The following is an 18,089-nucleotide window of genomic DNA, read 5'->3' as shown; positions in this document are numbered from 1 at the left end:
ATAGGTTAGATACTTTTCAATATGTTTTATGAACTTTATGATAATAATATATTACAGTTTTGGTATTGTATAGTTACGAATCTCAATATGTTTGTTATACATAAAGAAAAAAAAAATAAGTACATATTTTTTTTTTTTGGGATAATTATTCAAGGAAAAGAACAAACACACATGTTACATGTACAACTCTATCTGATTATAAAAGATAGATCATCACACTAATCGAAACGATGTGATAATTACAAATTCGTTATATGAAATTACAAATATAGTAATTGGTTCATAGATGAGGCATCCAGATTAGCTGACCTGTACTCTCCGCCGGTAAAGAAAAGACACCTCATCTAACCAAGATCTCAGCCGTCAGTTTCATCCTAAATAAACACATCGTCACCGTTAATATTGTACCTTCTCTAGTAAACTCGTTTTTACCAAAAATAACCCTTGAGCCGTCGTCGTCGTTGTTGTGGGCACGAGACGAGACAAGAGACTCCATTGAAAGAAAAAAAAAACAAAGGCTTTTCAAATTGAAAAGATTACAAAAAACAGAAAGCTTTTTAGGGTTTCGAAATAAACCAGAGGGAAACAAACGAAGAAGACGACCAATTCTCTCTCTCTCTCTCTATCTCTTTCGTTTCGTTTCCACGATTTGTTTCTTTGTTTCCCTCTGATTCCCAAAAAAAAAAAATTCTCTTTTTTGCTTTTGCTTTTCGTTTTACCAGAAAAAGCAATAATAATTGTTGTTAATTTCCCAGAGATTCAATCATAGAAGGACAAGGTTACAATATCTTTAGCTACCCCAATTGCTCTGTTTCCTCTGAAAGCTCCGACCTTTTAGCTTTAATCTTCGTTGTTCTTGGTGGGTTCAACGAATAAGGTAAAGCTCTTGATTTTGCAATGTTTCTCTTCTCTTCTGTTTGCTTTTTTTTTGTTCCTACTCTGCCCATGAAAGAAGCTTCCTTTTTGTATAGTATTTGATCGTTTTTAGATTGAAATTGACTTTTTTACAGAAGCTATATTGGCGCTCGTTGTCGTGTTCACAGATTTGGACTACAGAGAAAGGTTGTTACTAATGTATATGTGCCCTAGCTTTGGATTGTGATTTGGATACTGTCGCAAAAAGTTATGGATTTGGCGATTGTATCTTCTTCTTCCCCTAGGGATGTGGTTAGATGTTGTGATTGTGGATGCAGTTGCTCTCTAAACGATGCTTCTCCTGGTTCTTTTCTTCGTTCTGTGAAGCGAAAATACGAGGAGTTCCAGAATGATAAACCGTTTTACATACCGGAGCTGGAACTGGACTTGTCTTCTTCCAATGCTAAAGTTCAGATCGAGAATGAATTGGAACTGTTGAGGGAGACTGTTAGCAGCCAGCAGCAATCGATTCAAGATTTGTATGAGGAGCTTGACGAAGAGAGGAATGCTGCATCTACTGCTGCGAGTGAGGCAATGTCTATGATATTGAGGTTGCAGAGGGATAAGGCTGAGCTTCAAATGGAATTGAGGCAGTTTAAGCGTTTTGCTGAGGAGAAAATGGAGCATGATCAGCAAGAGCTTTTGGATCTTGAAGATTTGGTATATAAGAGGGAGCAGACTATTCAGGCTATGACTTGTGAAGCTCAGGCTTATAAGCATAGAATGATGAGTTTCGGGCTCACTGACACTGAAGCTGAGCTTGATGCGGAGAAGGGCATGCTTAGTCGTAACCCGAGCATGATTGAAAGTGATTACCAATATGATCTCCCTACGTATGACTACCCTCCTATAAAGTGCAATGTGAATGAGAATCCAGGTCCCTTGGAAGCTGATATTGATGTTGACGATGTTGAAAAGTACCCACTGAATGATTCACCTCATGGCGTAGAACATTTGAAGACTTTGGAAAAAAGAATCAGTCAGATGGAGAGAAACCCTAGCTTTACTCAGTCTAATGGTGATGTATCTGGTGGGAGAAATTATGCGGAGAAGTTGATGATTGGTCAGAGTCCTAGGCGTCAGAGACATTTCAGGAGGGTGTCCACTGGTAGCTCAAGTTCACTATTGGGAACAAACAGGGAAAATAGACCTGATTTTCCCACTGAGTCACCAAGGTCCAACAGTGGGAGCTTCAGGAAAGTGGAAGATGCCTCGTATGCAGAGGGTAATTCCTATGCAAAGGGTAAGGTTGACTCATTAGAAATAGGAGATAATGACATGAATGATAGAGTTTATACCATTGACTCTGTGCATCACGGCGTATCTCAGAGTGGTGCTGCTGAGCAAAAGTTTAAGAATGAGACAGTTGATGGTTATGCTGCAATGTCTCCGAGAGAAAAATTGAGTCAGCCGGATCTTGGTGATCCTGATATAGTGAAACTCTACATGAGGCTTCAAGCACTAGAGGCTGACAGGGAATCAATGAAACAAGCGATTATGTCGATGAGGACTGAGAAAGCTCAAATGGTTCTTTTGAAAGAAATTGCTCAACATCTCTCAAAGGATGTTGTCCCAGAACGGAGATTGCCACTGCGGAAAACATCTATTGTTGGAGCATTCAGTTTCCTATCTCTCTTCAAGGTGAATTTTGTTTCTTATACACAAATCTGTGATTTGTGTTCTTTCTAAACTGATAGTCTGACAGGATGGTCCTTGTGCCAAGTTTTATGCTGTATTTCTAAATGAATGTCTACTACCGTACTTAACTGATTCTTGTGGTTAATCCTGTGCAGTGGATCACATCTTTTGTTCTCTGGAGAAGGAAGGCTCGCCGAAGCAAGTAAGCAAACACAGTCTCGAATCTTGATAAACTTGCCTTGTATGGAACCTGAGTTTTGAGTTTGTAGTATCATAGACGATTAACTTAACCTGGTCGTGTTCCAAATGGTGTTAAATGCAGATACATGAACGGAATGCAAGGGAACAACATGGGGTTACAAATGCTTCTAGAAAAGACTCCTCGGATACGGCAATGGAGATGCCTCTCAAGCACACAAGTGTGAAACCGATTGCATTCTCAAAATTTGGTTTGAACCGCATAATACGAATTACATTGTGAAAAAGTAGGTATTTGGGAGGCATTGTGCTTTACTTTGTCCATCTTCATGGTTGCAGAGAAAAATGGGTTTCTCTCATGTGCAGTATTTTTTTTTCTTTCTTTCCTCTTTGTGTTTGCCATATTTCATTTGTTGTTTGGGTTTGGATTGTCTTTGAATGAGGTTTTGATGATTTGTCTCAAAAGATCAGTGAGACTACACGCAAAGCACAACATCCTCTTATTGTAAGCTTGTGTATAATTCTTCCAGATTCTCTTGTTTGAATTACTCCGGAAAATAAATGAAAAAAAAAACAAAAAACAGAACAATTATCGGTTAACGGAAATTGGTATTTTTTTGATCGTCAGATTATCAAATTCTTACTAAACCAATACATTTCAGTAATTAGTTTTTACGGTTGAACCGATTTAACCCAAGATCTTTTTAATTCCATTTCCTGGTTAAGTTATGAGACCGGGCTGTAACAGATATGAACCCTCGCGGTTGTTAAAACCCAAAACCCTCGCCGTCGCTGCTGAAGCTGATGCTCCGTCAAACATGCCAAAGTACAAGAATCTGTTGCTAACATCGAAGCGTCGTAAATCCAAATCCAAATCCAAAAAGCGAAAGCTTACTCACCGTGAACCTGAGTCTCTGTGCCCAGAGAGGGCGTTCAATCAGGGAATTGAAGAAGATGAAGATGAAACAGGGTTCAAGCTCAAAATCGCAGCTCCTTCGCAAGAGCATGGTGTTCAACCACTCGGAAACCTCTATTTCAATCCTGGTTCGGTCAATGTGCGAAACACTGGGTTAGGTAATCTCCAGATACTCACTGATGAGCTCGTTTTGGATATCCTAGGTCTTCTTGACGCCACTCATTTAGGTCTTTTGGCTACTGTAACCAAATCTTTATATATTTTTGCCAATCACGAGCCTCTCTGGAGGAATCTTGTCTTAGAAGAGTTGAAAGGAGAGTTTTTGTTTAATGGGTCTTGGAAAGCTACCTATGTAGCTGCTCACCATCCTAAATTCAAGTTGTCTGGAGATGATGAATCGAATTTGAAGATTATAGATTTCTATTCTGATTATATGTTTCAGAGCTGGTTGTGTGCTAATCTCGAAATGAAACCGAAATGGCTTAGAAGAGACAACATCACTCGAGTGAGAGGCATCTCTGTTGAAGATTTCATTACCAAGTTTGAGGAGCCGAATAAGCCTGTTTTGTTAGAAGGGTGTTTGGATCATTGGCCTGCTATTGAGAAATGGTCAAGAGATTATCTGACTCAAGTGGTTGGTGATGTTGAGTTCGCTGTTGGTCCAGTTGAAATGAAGCTGGAGAAGTATTTTAGGTATTCCGATGGAGCTAGAGAAGAGAGGCCCTTGTACTTGTTTGATCCCAAGTTTGCTGAGAAAGTTCCGGTTTTGGATTCGGAGTATGATGTTCCTGTTTATTTTAAAGAGGACTTGTTTGGTGTTTTGGGAAACGAGCGACCTGATTATAGATGGATCATTATTGGACCAGCTGGATCAGGATCTTCTTTCCACATTGATCCTAACTCAACATCAGCTTGGAATGCGGTGGTTACAGGTTCGAAAAAATGGGTTTTGTTCCCACCGGATGTGGTTCCTCCGGGTGTGCATCCAAGTCCTGATGGAGCTGAAGTGGCTTGTCCTGTTTCTATTATAGAGTGGTTTATGAACTTTTATGATGATACTAAGGATTGGGAAAAGAAACCTATTGAGTGTATATGCAAAGCTGGGGAGGTCATGTTTGTACCTAATGGATGGTGGCATCTCGTTATTAACCTTGAGGAATCAATTGCCATTACTCAGAATTATGTTAGCAGGTAAATGATTTCTTTCCTACTGGCTCTTGAGATATATATGGTGACATGTTAGTACATGTGTATTGAGTTTTGATCTAATCAGAGAAACCTTACTTGTGCAGGAGGAATTTGTTGAATGTGTTGGAGTTTCTAAAGAAACCGAATGCTAAAGAGCTTGTCTCCGGAACAAATGACAGAGAGAATTTGCATGACAAATTCAAGAAGGCCATTGAAGGAGCTTACCCCGGGACTATTCAAGAGTTAGAGAAGAAAGCAGAAGAAGCTAAAAGAGTCGAAGAACAAAGAGTTTCTTTCTGGGACTCTGCCAAAGCTGATACTTTCAAATTCTCTTTCTAAAAAACAAATTACATCATCTTCATATTTCAATTTTGTACGATCTTACACTTACATTAGACTTAAAATTATTTGTTTTTGCTTCTATGTTACACAAAGTCAAAAACAGAGGAAATGGACCGTTATGTGTTAGTTTCTTATAAAGTTGCAAACTTTGGGTTTTTTTTGTTCTCTTCTTCAGAGAATGAGTAACATAGTGCTCAACACACTTCGTTTCAAACACCCGAAGCTTGCCTTACTCCAATCTTGTTCTTCCTTCTTCGACCTCAAGATCATCCATGGCTTTCTCATACGAACCCATTTCATCTCCGACGTCTTTGTCGCCAGTCGTCTCCTCGCTCTCTGCGTCGACGACTCCATCATCTTCAACAAACCCACAAACGTCTCGGGATATGCATACGGAATCTTCTCTCAGATTCAATACCCTAATCTATTCGTCTTCAACCTTCTCATCCGCTGCTTCTCCACTAGCGCAGAGCCTAACAGAGCTTTTGGATTTTATACCCAGATGTTGAATTCTCGGATTTCCCCAGATAACATCACGTTTCCGTTTCTGATTAAGGCGTCTACTGAGATGGAGTGCGTGACGATAGGAGAACAAACGCATTCACAGATTGTTAGATTTGGATTTCAGAATGATGTTTATGTAGAGAACTCTCTTGTTCATATGTACGCTAATTCTGGTTTGATCGCTGCTGCTGGTAGAATCTTTGGGCAAATGCGGTTTAGAGATGTGGTTTCGTGGACTTCTATGGTGGCAGGATACTGCAAATGCGGGATGGTTGAAGATGCACGAGAGATGTTCGATGAAATGCCTCACAGAAATTTATTTTCTTGGAGTATCATGATCAATGGGTATGCGAAGAACAATTGTTTTGAGAAAGCCATTGACTTGTTCGAAATGATGAAAAGGGAAGGACTTGTTGCGAATGAGACGGTTATGGTGAGTGTGGTTTCTTCTTGTGCTCATTTAGGTGCGTTTGAGCGTGGAGTAAGAGCACATGAGTATGTTGTTAAACATCATATGAATGTAAATCTTATTCTTGGGACAGCTCTTGTGGATATGTATTGGAGGTGTGGGGATATAGAGAAAGCAATTTGTGTGTTTGATGAATTGTCTGAGAAGGATAGCTTGAGCTGGAGTTCTATAATCAAAGGTCTTGCGGTGCATGGACATGCTCACAAGGCAATTCATTACTTTTCACAAATGGTTAGATTAGGATTCATCCCAAGGGATGTTACTTTCACAGCTGTTCTTTCAGCTTGCAGCCATGGTGGGTTAGTTGAAAAAGGTTTAGAAATATATGAGGACATGAAAATGGTTTATGGGATTGAGCCTAGACTTGAGCATTATGGTTGCATTGTTGATATGCTTGGCCGTGCTGGAAAGCTAGCCGAAGCTGAGAACTTTATCCTTGAAATGCCGGTGAAGGCTAATGCCCCTATACTGGGAGCATTGCTTGGAGCATGTAAGATATATAAGAACACTGAGGTTGCAGAGAGAGTTGGAAACATGTTGATAGAGGTGAAGCCAGATCATAGCGGTTACTATGTTTTGCTTTCAAATATATACGCGTGTGCAGGACAATGGGAGAGAATCGAGAGCTTGAGAGACATGATGAAGGAAAAGCTTGTTAAGAAACCACCGGGGTGGAGCTTGATTGAGATTGATGGGAGAATAAACAAGTTCTCCATGGGAGATGATCAGAAGCATCCTGAAATGAGTAAGATAAAACGGAAGTGGGAAGAGATCTTGGGGAAGATAAGATTGATAGGGTATAAAGGCAACACAGATGATTCGTTTTTTGATGTAGACGAAGAGGAGAAGGAGAGTGCCATTCATATGCACAGCGAGAAACTTGCAATTGCGTATGGTATGATGAAGACTAAGCCTGGTACAACTATTAGGATAGTGAAGAACTTAAGGGTATGTGAGGATTGTCATACAGTAACAAAGCTTATCTCTGGGGTTTATGGTAGAGAGTTCATTGTAAGAGACCGCAACAGATTTCATCATTTTAGAAATGGATTATGTTCCTGCAAAGACTATTGGTGACAGTCTTTGTTTTACTATTTTTTTGTAGAGGATTTGTGTTTTTAGCTTAAATATTTTTTATTTGATGACAAATGTTGTTTTATTTTATGCAAAGGTGTTAATAAGGTTGGAGCCAAAATTTGGATCTGATTTCGAAATCTGAGACCCAAATCACATAACATAATTATTTTCAATGATTATAGCAATTGGGTACCTGTGATTTGTGATTTAAAACCCTTTAGTGTAGTAGACTTAAGTCTTTAGAGATCATGTCCTAAACACAAGTACTATGTTAACTGATATGTTTAAAAAAAAAAAAAAGGTTTATAAATCAGACTCTAAAATTTGAAGTTATTAATGGTCCCAAAATCGTCGCCAGTCCCATCCGAATAAGACCAATACACCCTAAAATAGGATTTTTTTTCGTTTTTCTTTTAATATTTTACATCATGTGATATTAATATTTTACCAATAAAAACCTACTAGTAAGTTGAAGGAGTAAAGGACGTTAAACGTAAATCGTATCATGTACATTTAAATATAATATGGCATACTACTTTATTATTAAAAATAAAAAATAAAGCATACTACTCTAAAATATATTAGATGTAACAAATTTAGGCTTGTAGCAAATAAACTCTAATAAGAACGAGAAGAGGGGCGGTGCCGTCCTTGAGGAGAAGAAGCCACGTGACTCCGAGACTCTTTTCTGTTGGTCCCATCACCAAATGCCAAGCTGAGACATTAGACACACGACTTCTTCTTTTTTTTTTTCACAACAAGATTACGACGAACCCGATTGAAATTTTTCCAAACGTAATTAATTATTGTATGAAAGCAAATTGTTATTTGATATCGGTGAATGCGGAAAATATCTAAACCAAACTTTCCCACTAACAACACTTCCATTGAATTGTTTAACGAGTTCGAATTAAGTATATTCATAACATCTGAATTTAGTTTGTAATAATGGCACAAATGTAAAATAATTGCAGCAAAAGTAAAAGCTTCGAACAATTAAAATGTATGCTTAGTTGCTTACCAAAAGTTTTATGTCTATGTGTTTTAATTATTATAAACAACAAACAATTAGGGTAAAAAAAAATTAAGGAGGTGGCGCGCCAAGTCGACAACTAACGTTTCAACTATACCGACCAGACTGTGTGGGGAAGGAAAGGGCTCTTTGCTCTTTGGACAGTCTCTTGACTCATCTTCGCACTTGTCTTGCCACGTGGTGGGTGTATCTTTGTGGATTGTGGTGTTTGTCCCTACCTAGACATGTATCCTCAAAACTGTTAATTAAAATATTCGTGTGTAATAATAATGTTTAGTATTATTTTTGGGTTAAAACTGCACGTGGATTTCCATACATACAAAATAAATTTAAAAAGTGATTACACCAAAATATTTTGATTGAATGTATTTTCATTAGATCATTTACGTATATGGTGTCGTTCTATAGCTAATGTCAAGGAAGATCAGCTTGAACCTTCATAATCCTTATATTCGAGTTGGCTAATTAACATCTAAAAAAAAACACCAACGATATTAACGTTTTTTGTTCTTGTCTTTGTGTTTATCAATCCTTATATTCAAGTTAGCTAGAAATACTTTCGCGAATGTAAACGCAAATAGAAATTTCTTATGTTTGTGTTTAATATTTACGTTTTAAAAAAAGAACCAACACTCTATAATAGCATGTAAACGCAAACAAACAATGAACGACGTTTAGGCCATATAGGATCCAATGACAAAGGAACAAAACGTAGGTATCAATAGAAGCCGTTCATCACTTCAGAACGTAGAAGAAAACAAAATGTTGGGCCTGCTTCATTTATTGGCTTTGTGATTTAAGACATCGATCCTTGACAAATTCACAACCTGTCCGTAGCTTTCTTGCACCACTGTACGTGACTACACATTGAGGCAGTACAAACACTTACACATTACGTACCAATTTATACATTCAATTGTAGTGTTGACCTCACAGAGAATTTATTTTTTATAGTACATTTGGTAGGCGTAAGTCAATTTAAAGTCCATTTTAAAGAAAATACTTCTTCAGAAACAATCATGGGTTCGAACCATCCCATATTTTAAAAACCAATTAATACACACCAATATTTAAACTAATCACTAAAAGGTTTTGACAAAAACAAATCACTACAAATACATACTTTTTGGGCTCCTCATTTCATTTTACTACATAATTCCTAAAAAGAAAGGCTTATAGCAATCAAATAGTGGAGGTTTAGTTTCCTCCCCCCCCCCCCCCTTCTTTGTCATGGATTCAGAAATTGTAAGATCTCTAACGGTTGATTCTTGTCGATCGGGATAAATACAAATTCCAAAATTAGCTTTCACATTATTATGACGAAAGGAGCAAAACTAGATACAAGGACAATCCATTGGATCTAGTACCTATATCTAAGTTCCTAGTAAATCTTTTCGTGTGGCGTCAAATTTAATTGACGGAAGCTATCTGTAGAGGCCACTCTATGTGCTTCGCTATCGTATTAATTAATTATTACGCATCGATTATGTAATATGTTAACACGGTTGAGATTGCATGAAAAGAATGTGAGGTCAGATTAACCCATATTGTCAAAACATATACGTAATAATTACGAAGATGTGATGATAATAAGTACAAGAAAATCCGTAACGAAAGCTAAATAAATCTCAAAACTAACCAAAAAAAGAAAAATAAAATAAAAGCTTTCGAGTACAAAACATATTTGGCAGGAAGAAAGCATCCAAAACCAGCTTTTTAGGAAGTTCCCTGTCTCGTAGGTAACATGAGATTCAACTAAAGCCTCACAATAGTTTCCTACAGTTTCCAAACACACAATATTAACGTATATAAAACATTAATGTCCTTTTTATTTTATCTTCTTTTGCTGTCTTTCATGAGGGCTAATCTGATAAGCTAATAAGGTTAAGAAAATTTAATGCTAAAAGTTTTGTAGTGGGGGAAAAAAAATAAAAAATCACTATTGTTGATACTCTTTAATTTCTCCAATGTCAACACAATTATAATATGGATAAATACGTACGTATATATATCTCTACATAATAGATTGTATATTTGTAATTGGCCGGACACGTCTACGGTTGATTTATGCAATGATGATTTTGTATAGAGGAATTTGGACATGCATGTCTCATTTACTTTGAAATTAGAAATTAAATAGCATATAGCATTTTGTTTTCAACATAATTATAGGAAGAAAAAAAAAACGATACATGAACTACCATTTTTATTAAGTACCGGAAAATTTTCAAACAAATTCAACCTTTCCTTTTTAAGTTAAATATTTCTGTAGATATTGATTAAATATTCTTTATAATATAGCAAATCCCCTAGTAGTGGCAGAGTTGGGTTTGACATGCTCTCATTATTACATCTAAAGAGGAATTGGTTCCGTTCGCCAACAATATTTTCATTATTTACTTTTAAATTATTGTGTTATGTTTCAATTTCATGCAATGAAAAGTCAGATGATTTCCGTATCTTTATTACAGGTGAAATTATGAAAGAAACCAATGCATAAATGTCACATAATCGAGATAATCTGAAAATGATTCCATGTTAATTGGTACATTTCTAATCACGAATTATGTCGTTCCAAAAGAGGAACCGAGACAATAATTGATTACTACAACTGCTTAAATATTCAACTTACGAGAAAACATGTAATATATATTATGATATTCGTATGTCCCCACCACGTGTACGGTCAGGATGTTAGGAAGCTTCATACTTAGCTGGAAACATCGTGTCCGCAAACTATCGCTATTACTCGTCAAGTGATTATACTCAGCGGCTCAGCGCTACGAATATGATGAATTTATCTTAATATTTTGAAATGTAAAACACACAAAACGTATATACGCATGATGATCATAGTGTAATCTTTATAATAGACGTTAGAAACTGTGCATGGTTTTAGTCATTAGGAATATTGAAGCCAGATTTAATCATGTCGCTTTGTTTTTAGTCATGATGTTTTGTTAGACAAATTCAAGCTGTTTTTAAATTGATTTCCAAATTTAAGACCGAATTCCGTACATTTTTGGAGATCCGAGTCTAAACGGTTGATGATACTAAAACAGAGAAAAAAACCGTTTATCCCAAAAATATTGAACTCGAGGTATAATGTCCACCAACGTAACTTGAAGTGCTAACCAGTAATCCATCGCTCATTCGGTACAAAACTTTGAGAAATTGTAATTGGTTTTACTCTCAATGCAAACCTAGCTAGCTCAAATCAATATTTAACGAAAATATAAATAATGTCAATATTTAATTAGAGTTAACTGCAAATCGTTTTAATGCTTATAAATAATAAGTTTGGTATCATTGTATCTCAATTTTAAAAATTCTTTCAGTTTTACAAAAAAAAAATACTATTTTAAGATTTTATTTTTGTTCCACATAATATCGTTTTTTACTTTCAGTACAATTTTAAAGACTAATCCTTTAATTTATTTATATTATTTTACTTTATTTATTAGGAAAAAAGTTTTTTTTTTGTGTATTTATAAAGGACATTGTATAAATTTTGTTAAAAAATGTTATGCAATATATTTAAATAATGTTTCTTACGAAACAGAAGGATGTTACTATTAACGTCATTAAGATGTTTTTATTAATACTTTTATAAAAAAACTGCTAATTAACATCAATAAGATGTTTTATTAATACTTTGGAAAAAAACTGCTAATTAACATCAACTAAATGGTATCGTAATCCGTTATCCTAGTCCTCATAACAAGAGATGTACACGGACTAGAAAAAACCACTTGACGATTCAAGAAAACAAAAAAAATTACAATATGAAAAGTTGAACATTAGGGTATTATCGTAATTGGAGTTGAGCCACTCATAAATGCGACTATATAAAGAAGGTTGAAGAAGCAGCTTAGAAAGGGTGTCACAAGTTTCAAGCTTTAACATCGTCTCTACCATAAAAACAAACCTCTTTCAAACAGTGGAACACACTTTTTATCTTTTAGTTCCCCAAAGGTATCGATTCTATCCATCTTCTTATAGTCATTCCTGTTTTCTTGTATCTATTTATATCTCTTATCTATTCCTGTAATTGGTATCAAATGTTCATTTTGTTTTATATATGTTCCATTCAAATATATGATATTGAACGTAAATAAATTTGTTAATATGGATTATGATTTATGGTTTGTCGTCGGCAGTTCTAGGAAACGCCAAAATGTCAATGGAAAAGCCACCGTTGGCCACCGGTTTAGCACGAACACGATCGGAACAGCTATATGAGTCGGTGGCCGCAGCCATCAAATCACCTCACGGCTCCATGGACGCTAACGGTATCCCTGCAACGGCTCCAGCAGCCGTTGGAGGAGGAGGGACGTTATCGAGGAAATCAAGCAGGAGGCTGATGATGGGGGCGTCTCCAGGGAGGAGTGGCGGAGCCGGAACACACATAAGGAAGTCTAGGAGCGCTCAGCTAAAGCTCGAGCTAGAGGAAGTGAGCAGCGGTGCGGCTCTGAGCCGTGCTTCTAGCGCATCCCTGGGGCTTTCGTTTTCGTTCACCGGGTTCGCTATGCCGCCGGAGGAAATCTCCGACTCGAAACCGTTCAGCGACGACGAGATGATACGTAAGTCGTGTGAACTCATCCTAAGGATACTTTCGTCATTTTAAGTTACGATGTTCCCATACTTAGAGGGTAGTATGGTCATTAAGACGTGCAAAAAATTAAATGATATGATAACAACGGATACATGATTGGTGTGCGTCGCTTTGCCTTTTTTGCATGAGAGAGTTGGGATAAATTATTTAACAGAGAGATACAAAACAAACAAAGCAATTGAGCCTTCTAATTTACTCCACGTGTTATCTTTCTCGTGCAAAAAGAAACTCCCACCACTTAATTTTCTTTTCACTTTTCTTTTTCTTTTCAATTGCAAATTCAGTGGTGCTGCAATTAATATAATATTTATATTTATATAGGCAAACTTTTAATATGTAATGAGAAAAGCATTAATATCTTTGATTGTATTAAATATTTTATTTGGTCAATCCCAGTGGTTTAAAGTGATACTAGTATTTGTTTAACTTACTTTTAATTCTATATATATATACCACACATGACATAAACTCGAGAGTGCAAAACTATTCTTTGAATCTTATGATGTTGGCCCCATATTCAAAAAAACTATAGATAAATTAAGTGCTTCCAAATGCCCGATATTGTTTTTAAAGAAATAGTACTAATTGTTTTTTGTTAAAGATGCATCATGCCTACGGCCACTTACAAAACGGATGTTTAAAGTTAATATTGTACTTTTGTTTGTTTTCTTATACATATTTATGTTGATATTTTGTCAATCTGAGCATTTGTTTTAATAAAAGTCAATTTGTCACCATTAGTGATTGTCATAAAAATCAAAGTTGTACTATTTGTTTTGATAACCATCAGTCAATCATAGTTTGTACACTAATCTGCATTATTCTCTCACTTGATGATACAATTGTTTGTATTAAGTACATACTAATATACTTATATAGGTAGAAACTTACATAACTAAATAAATTAAGACGTCCTTAGCGAAAAAAGGAACAAAACAGAAACTAGTGATATGTAAACGTCACGTAGTGATTGATTCACCAACTTAACAGCTTTGGACTCATTAAGTAGGTTAAAAATTGGTGAGAACAAGTCAATGTATCTCTTACTAATTAGTCAAAATTGTGGGTCCTGATTTTGGAGTTATTAGCGATTGGTCTGTTGTATAATCTGCAAATGATGTACCTCCAAAGTCCAAATCTTACGTGTACGTAAAAGACGTTTAGTAGGCTGACAAAGATTGGCCAACATATAGTTTACACATCGTATATTATAAGCTCACTTACCATATAGTGCTTTGGTGTTAACATTCGTTCACCTTCTTTTGAGTCACTGGCTCTTTTTTTTTTTAATATAATTTACTGAGCAACGATGAATCAACGGTATAACTTAACTGTTTCAGCGGAAGATATTGAAGCGGGAAAGAAGAAGCCTAAGTTTCAAGCAGAACCAACATTACCCATCTTTCTTAAGGTAAATATACTTGTATATCCAAAGCAGAGGAAGAAAAGAGAAAAAGAAAAACAAATGGGGTTGTTACAAAGAGAGATGTTAGAAATTTGGATTGAAGTAGTTAGTGGTTTTTGCGTATGGGATTGATCTCTTTTGGTACTGATCTTCTCTGTTTGCACAGGCACTGAGACGAGATCAAAAGAATAGCACACATTTGTCTTTCATTCTCTGTATCTACTTTCACATTTGTCTTACATGAAATTTGTGTACAAGACTTCACATATCCATAGTTTTAAGATTAGACAAAGGGGGGAAGAAGTGAAAATGTTTAATAAGATTTTTCAAAATAGCTAGTTTTCATTTAACGTGTGAGGTAATCTCAAGACTTAGTGTTGTTCTTTTTCTTTTTTTTTGGTGTGAAATTGATGTAGTTCAAGGAAGTTACGTACAAAGTGGTAATAAAGAAAATGACTTCATCTGTGGAGAAAGAGATATTAACTGGGATAACTGGGAGTGTGAATCCTGGTGAAGTTCTTGCTCTCATGGGACCTTCAGGGAGTGGCAAAACAACTCTTCTTAGCTTACTCGCTGGTCGAATCTCTCAATCCGCTACGGGAGGCTCTGTTACTTACAACGACAAGCCTTACTCTAAATTCTTGAAAAGCAGGTATTATCTTTTTGCCCTAAAACTCTCACACTCCGTTGTAAGAGTACACATGGAGAGTACTTAACAATTGGTTCTTGGTTTGGTTGGTAGGATTGGGTTTGTGACTCAAGATGATGTTCTGTTTCCTCATCTTACCGTGAAAGAAACGCTAACCTACGCTGCTCGTTTGCGGTTATCCAAGACTCTAACGAGAGAGCAGAAAGAGCAACGAGCTTTAGATGTTATCCACGAGTTGGGTTTGGAGAGGTATGTTGAATCTTTAATTAGGTTACAACATAACAACATAACAACAAATTAAACGCGGTCTTTATTTTAATAACTTGCATGGTTGTAGGTGCCAAGACACTATGATTGGAGGAGCATTCGTGCGTGGTGTATCAGGTGGAGAGAGGAAAAGAGTTTCTATTGGAAACGAAATTATCATTAATCCTTCTCTGTTACTTCTCGATGAACCAACCTCTGGTTTAGATTCCACTACTGCTCTTAGAACCATTCAGATGCTCCACGACATCTCCGATGTTTGTTTGCTATCTTTGTTACTTCAGACGATTTGTATTATTTGCTTTGATTTTGTTCTGAATATCTTGAGGAAAATGTGTTGGGAACAGGCGGGGAAAACAGTGATAACAACGATACATCAGCCCTCGAGTAGGCTCTTCCATAGATTTGACAAGTTGATTCTACTAGGAAGAGGAAGTCTTCTCTACTTTGGAAAATCATCAGAAGCTTTGGAGTACTTCTCTTCCATTGGATGCTCTCCTCTTATCGCCATGAACCCTGCAGAGTTTTTGCTCGATCTAGCCAACGGTAACATCAATGATATCTCTGTGCCGTCTGAGCTAGATGATAGAGTTCAAGTTGGTAATTCAGGCAGAGAAACACAAACTGGCAAGCCTTCTCCTGCTGCTGTTCATGAGGTTATTATAGAAACAACAACATTTCTAGCATATTAAGATTACCTGAAACCGTACTGAGTTCTAATATATGTCGAAAAATTGTAAGCAGTATCTTGTGGAGGCATATGAGACACGGGTTGCAGAACAGGAGAAGAAGAAACTAATGGATCCTGTGCCACTAGACGAAGAAGCTAAGGCCAAAAGTTTGCGTCTTAAGCGCGAATGGGGAGCTGGCTGGTGGGAGCAATATTGCATACTGTTCTGCAGAGGGCTCAAAGAACGGCGACACGAGTACTTCAGCTGGTTGCGTGTTACACAAGTTCTTTCCACAGCTGTAATTTTAGGGCTTCTCTGGTGGCAGTCAGACATGCGGACTCCAAGAGGCCTACAAGATCAGGTATGTTGTTGGTTTGAGAAAACTAAGGTTTCGGGTTGGTTTTTACGAAGATGAAACTCTTATGCTTCTTGTTCTTCTTGCAGGCCGGTTTGCTCTTCTTCATAGCTGTTTTTTGGGGATTCTTTCCTGTTTTCACAGCAATATTTGCGTTTCCGCAAGAGCGAGCGATGTTGAATAAGGAGAGAGCAGCGGATATGTATAAACTAAGCGCATATTTCCTAGCTCGAACCACAAGTGATCTCCCTCTCGACTTTATTCTACCTTCTCTCTTCCTTCTCGTCGTCTATTTCATGACAGGTCTTCGCGTCAGCCCATATCCCTTCTTCTTGAGCATGCTCACAGTGTTCCTTTGCATCATTGCGGCTCAGGTACATTCAGATCGAAAAAATTATTAAAAACACTAAATAACGAGTAGAGTATAATCAAAATGCTGATTTTGATTGTGTTTTCTCTTTGTTAGGGACTCGGACTTGCTATTGGTGCCGTTTTAATGGACTTAAAGAAGGCTACGACTTTGGCTTCAGTAACAGTCATGACATTCATGCTCGCAGGAGGATTCTTTGTCAAGGCAAGTCCTCTGTTTTTAACTTCCTCTGTTTCTTGATTTCCTCTGTTTTATTGATATCCTTGTCTCTTTTCACAGAAAGTGCCGGTTTTCATCTCGTGGATACGTTATCTATCTTTCAATTACCACACCTACAAGCTTCTTCTAAAAGTTCAATATCAGGACTTATCTGAATCCATCAACGGGATGAGAATAGACAGTGGACTAACTGAAGTAGTTGCACTCATTGTCATGGTTTTCGGTTATCGCCTCCTCGCTTATCTATCTTTAAGGCAGATGAAGATCGCAACATAACTCATTTTCCACACGAAGAAATAACATAGAAGAAGCACTAAGACCATAAATAGTGCGTCAGATCCTGATGATCTTGACACGACCAATCTTTGACAACGATTAAGAGATTGGTCCTAAGATTATTCCTGCTTAGTTACGAAATTTACAAAAAGTGTTAATGAGTTTGATAATATGATTGGGTGGTGATTGGAGAAGCTATCGACCTATTTTAGTTTGTATTAGTAGATCAAATCTAACAATGGTTCATGTCTATTAACCAGAAGAACCTTATGGTTTGATCAGACCTTCTTACGTATCAATCCAGTTACTCTTAATCACTGATGGTTGCTACGGCTTTACTTGTGTGAGTCTTCTTCACTAGAGTTGTTGTATACTTGTATATTTGATCAAATCATTAATGTCAAACGTAATATTCGGTAATTAAAGAATAAATCATTGCTAAGACATAATATTCTGAAATTATAAGCTTAATTGATAAAGGCCCATTAAAAATCCGCCAAACGAGTTTCGTTATAAATAGTAGCTTTAGGGCTCATAGTTGATTTTTTTTCCCTAGGTTTTCTTCTTCGTTTCCTTGGTTCCCAAGCTTTAGGTTACCAAGTTGCGGCGGAGCTATTCCCTCCCCGCTGAGTTACGGTGTTTCTAGTTTCTGTCTCAAATCATGTTGTCCAATTCAAATCAAGGTCACGCGGATCTCCGGCGGCGGGTCATGTCAAATAATGTGAGTGATGCAAGATTCAGGAGCTTAGGTCCTAACGCTTCAGCTAATCTTCAAGTTCCTCAACCTAATTATGGGATGATGCAACCTGCACCACATGGACCACGTAATGGTTTCGCATCGCGTAGAATGTTTTCAAATAGATTTCCGCCGAGTGTGGCAATCAGTGAGCCACCTCTAGAAATCAGAAGACTTGTCGAGGATACTGCACTTTTGATTTCCAAGAACGGGTTGGAGATTGAGAGAAAAGTCATGGCTCTTAATATA

General features: G+C 37.0%; 3 protein-coding genes and 1 pseudogene across 4 annotated transcripts; all 4 read left to right on the top strand.

The window, feature by feature from the left end:
• Positions 1 to 232: 232 nt before the first annotated feature.
• On the top strand, positions 233 to 3,216 carry LOC104768856 (myosin-binding protein 7). The gene is made up of 4 exons (XM_010492924.3): positions 233 to 877; positions 1,011 to 2,556; positions 2,709 to 2,755; positions 2,876 to 3,216. Exons 2-4 carry the CDS (start codon positions 1,126 to 1,128, stop codon positions 2,976 to 2,978), a joined length of 1,581 nt encoding a protein of 526 aa, XP_010491226.2. The 5' UTR covers positions 233 to 877; positions 1,011 to 1,125; the 3' UTR covers positions 2,979 to 3,216.
• Positions 3,217 to 3,476: 260 nt separating this feature from the next.
• LOC104768854 (arginine-specific demethylase JMJ22-like) lies at positions 3,477 to 5,352 on the top strand. The gene is made up of 2 exons (XM_010492922.3): positions 3,477 to 4,858; positions 4,960 to 5,352. Exons 1-2 carry the CDS (start codon positions 3,480 to 3,482, stop codon positions 5,192 to 5,194), a joined length of 1,614 nt encoding a protein of 537 aa, XP_010491224.2. The 5' UTR covers positions 3,477 to 3,479; the 3' UTR covers positions 5,195 to 5,352.
• Positions 5,353 to 5,375: 23 nt separating this feature from the next.
• On the top strand, positions 5,376 to 7,319 carry LOC104768855 (pentatricopeptide repeat-containing protein At5g06540 pseudogene; annotated as a pseudogene). The gene has a single exon (XR_015593317.1). The product of XR_015593317.1 is annotated as a pentatricopeptide repeat-containing protein At5g06540 pseudogene (transcript).
• A 4,678-nt stretch (positions 7,320 to 11,997) lies between these two features.
• Positions 11,998 to 17,421, top strand: LOC104768853 (ABC transporter G family member 22). Its single transcript, XM_010492920.3, has 11 exons — positions 11,998 to 12,255; positions 12,441 to 12,863; positions 14,236 to 14,306; positions 14,717 to 14,952; positions 15,043 to 15,198; positions 15,287 to 15,470; positions 15,561 to 15,869; positions 15,958 to 16,245; positions 16,329 to 16,613; positions 16,706 to 16,813; positions 16,889 to 17,421. Exons 2-11 carry the CDS (start codon positions 12,458 to 12,460, stop codon positions 17,102 to 17,104), a joined length of 2,259 nt encoding a protein of 752 aa, XP_010491222.2. The 5' UTR covers positions 11,998 to 12,255; positions 12,441 to 12,457; the 3' UTR covers positions 17,105 to 17,421.
• Positions 17,422 to 18,089: the final 668 nt, after the last annotated feature.

The sequence above is a fragment of the Camelina sativa genome, chromosome 20, assembly GCF_030686135.1.
Source record: "Camelina sativa cultivar CO46 ecotype springtype chromosome 20, ASM3068613v1".
In the NCBI taxonomy this organism is placed as follows: domain Eukaryota; kingdom Viridiplantae; phylum Streptophyta; class Magnoliopsida; order Brassicales; family Brassicaceae; genus Camelina; species Camelina sativa.
Note: the sequence above shows the minus strand (reverse complement) of the source record. Positions and strands in the feature narration are given on the sequence as shown.